This window comes from Penaeus japonicus, unplaced genomic scaffold (genome assembly GCF_977035675.1).
Source record: "Penaeus japonicus unplaced genomic scaffold, GWHDUDI00000001_assembly GWHDUDI00000012, whole genome shotgun sequence".
In the NCBI taxonomy this organism is placed as follows: domain Eukaryota; kingdom Metazoa; phylum Arthropoda; class Malacostraca; order Decapoda; family Penaeidae; genus Penaeus; species Penaeus japonicus.
Window position 1 is genome coordinate 42,433,819 of NW_028234414.1, and position 2,500 is coordinate 42,436,318.

Sequence of the window (2,500 nt, forward strand, 5' to 3'; positions counted from 1 at the left end):
TCTATTCTTGCTGTCACAGTATGTCAATGGCTTATATCTTTGACCAAAACCAAAACACAGTCAAAAAAAAGATATAAAGTACCTCAGAACCTCATTAACCGGTCATTAGATTTGTGGATAATAACACAGAGAAGTCAACTTTATCTCCCTCATACAGCTGACCATTCATTTCATAGATTAGGTCTTAAAACGGGCCATCTGAAATACAGGATTTATTTAAGGTGTATGGAAATTGTATAATTACATAAAATCTTTAACAATTGGTCACCCAATGAGTAACTAAGATATTGATCTTCGATAGAAAAAAAAGGAGAGAAAACATAACCCTTCATTTGGGAGACCAAAAATATATATTTTGTATTGTGGACTCTGGCATCAATAGGTGCATGCGTCCTTGAATGTACCCGATACAATCCTCACACAAACTTCAAATAATCACCGAAGTGGTGTTCTCGTTGTGTTGAGTTTACTTATGCCAAAATACTAGGTTCAACTGAAACTATTGTGAAATCAGTATTTCAGAGTTGATTCAGTGTTATGGTATTGTACTAATATCTTTTAAGAATGTTCTTATATCACATATGAAAGATTTTGTATTTATTTTTATTAGTTCAGTAGCTAATTCGGTATTTCATATCTTTACCTCTGTGTGTGTGTGTGTGTGTGTGTGTGTGTGTGTGTGTGTGTGTGTGTGTGTGTGTGTGTGTGTGTGTGTGTGTGTGTGTGTGTGTGTGTATTTGTTTGTGTGTTTGTTTGTTTGTGTGTTTGTTTGTGTGTGTGTGTGTGTGTGTGTGTGTGTGTGTGTGTGTGTGTGTGTGTTTGTTTGTTTGTTTGTTTGTTTGTTTGTGTGTGTGTATTGATATATGTATGTATGTATGATTGTCTGTCTGTCTGTCTGTCTGTCTGTCTGTCTGTCTGTCTATCTGTCTATCTGTCTATCTATCTATCTATCTATCTATCTATCTATCTATCTATCTATCTATCTATCTATCTATCTATCTATCTATCTATCTATCTATCCCTATCTATCTATCTATCTATCTATCCCTATCCCTATCCATCTATCTATCCCTATCCATCTATCTATCTATCCCTATCCATCTATCTATCCCTATCCATCTATCTATCCCTATCCATCTATCTATCTATCTATCTATCTATCCCTATCCATCTATCTATCCCTATCCATCTATCTATCTATCTATCTATCTATCCCTATCCATCTATCTATCTATCTATCTATCCCTATCCATCTATCTATCCCTATCCATCTATCTATCTATCTATCTATCTATCCCTATCTATCTATCTATCTATCCCTATCCATCTATCTAACCCTATCCATCTATCCATCCATCCATGATGTGACAATACCAGAAGTATGTTTAGAAAGGCTTGTTTTAGTTTAAATCATTAGGGGCAAGTGTATACATCTTGTTGTAAACACAGATGCAGAAAGAGGCAATAAAAGAGAGCTGTCTTGAATGAGCGGGCATCATTGTGCCGTGAGATTTGGCATTGTGCAAGTGAAGAATATTTGTTTGAGGGTTTGGATAGCTAGCAGTACCTTTGATGTTATTGAATTGTAATTATGATGACATTTTAACCAAAAAATAAACAAACAAGTAAGTAGTTAAATCAATATGGCTAATTAATTAACCTCTATTCAGGAGTTTTTATTTTTTTTATTTTATTCAGAGGAAGATACTAATCAAAATGATAGTAGTGAAACTAATAGTATAAAATAGTATAAAATTATCCTTTTTTTTTTCATTTTTTTTTTTTACAGAGTTATGTCCATTAGAATTTTGATATGTGTCGTGGCCCTAAGTGCCCTGGCCACCTGCCAGCGCACGGCGCAGCGAGGCCGCAATCAGAACCAGCCTGTTTCTAACCAGCTTGAGCCTGAAGAGAAAGAAGAGCAGTGTCCGCAGAACTGGTTCTCCCACAAGGCGTCCTGCTACAAGTTCATTCGTTCCCCAGTGAAGACGAGAGAACAAGCCAGAGCCCAGTGTATGGTGTGTGTGTGTGATGGATCTTTGGTTTTGTTTTGTGTGCTAGTTGTTATTAAGTGTCTTTTTTTTTTTTTTTTTCATCTGTTTGATCTCTCGGAGAATGACCTTGATATTGGCTAGGTCATTATTAATGTGCATCGAATCCTTCTAGGCATATGGTGAAGGTTCTGACCTAGTAAGCGTGAGTAACAAAGAGGAGCATGGGTTTCTCACAAGGCATCTCCATGAAAACGACCCGCTGCACAGACAGTGGTATACTTCAGGCTACCAGAAGACCCCTAACTTCTGGGAGAATGAAGGCGACAGCTCCTCCTACCAAGACATGATGGAAGCGATCTTGCCAAACCAGGGATCCAGTCCCGATAGGAATTATCTGGCTTATACGTAAGTTCTTCTGGAAGTCTCTGATCAATATGGAATGTGTGTATAGTAGAGAAAATCATCATCTTCCTTGTTGATTTACTTTTTTTGCATGGATAGTAATA

General features: G+C 36.8%; 1 protein-coding gene across 2 annotated transcripts in view; it reads left to right on the forward strand.

The window, feature by feature from the left end:
* The window catches only part of Cont (Contactin), a 19,738-nt gene that overhangs the window by 809 nt on the left and 16,429 nt on the right, over positions 1-2,500 (forward strand). The window contains exons 1-3 of one of the 2 annotated variants that reach the window (XM_086542819.1): positions 522-540; positions 1,790-2,018; positions 2,167-2,399. In XM_086542819.1, the coding sequence (XP_086398945.1) occupies positions 1,794-2,018; positions 2,167-2,399 (458 nt within the window). In that variant the 5' untranslated portion in view covers positions 522-540; positions 1,790-1,793. Of the gene's footprint in view, positions 1-521; positions 541-1,789; positions 2,019-2,166; positions 2,400-2,500 lie in introns of those variants that run through there. The other variant, XM_086542818.1, reaches the window with a different exon arrangement.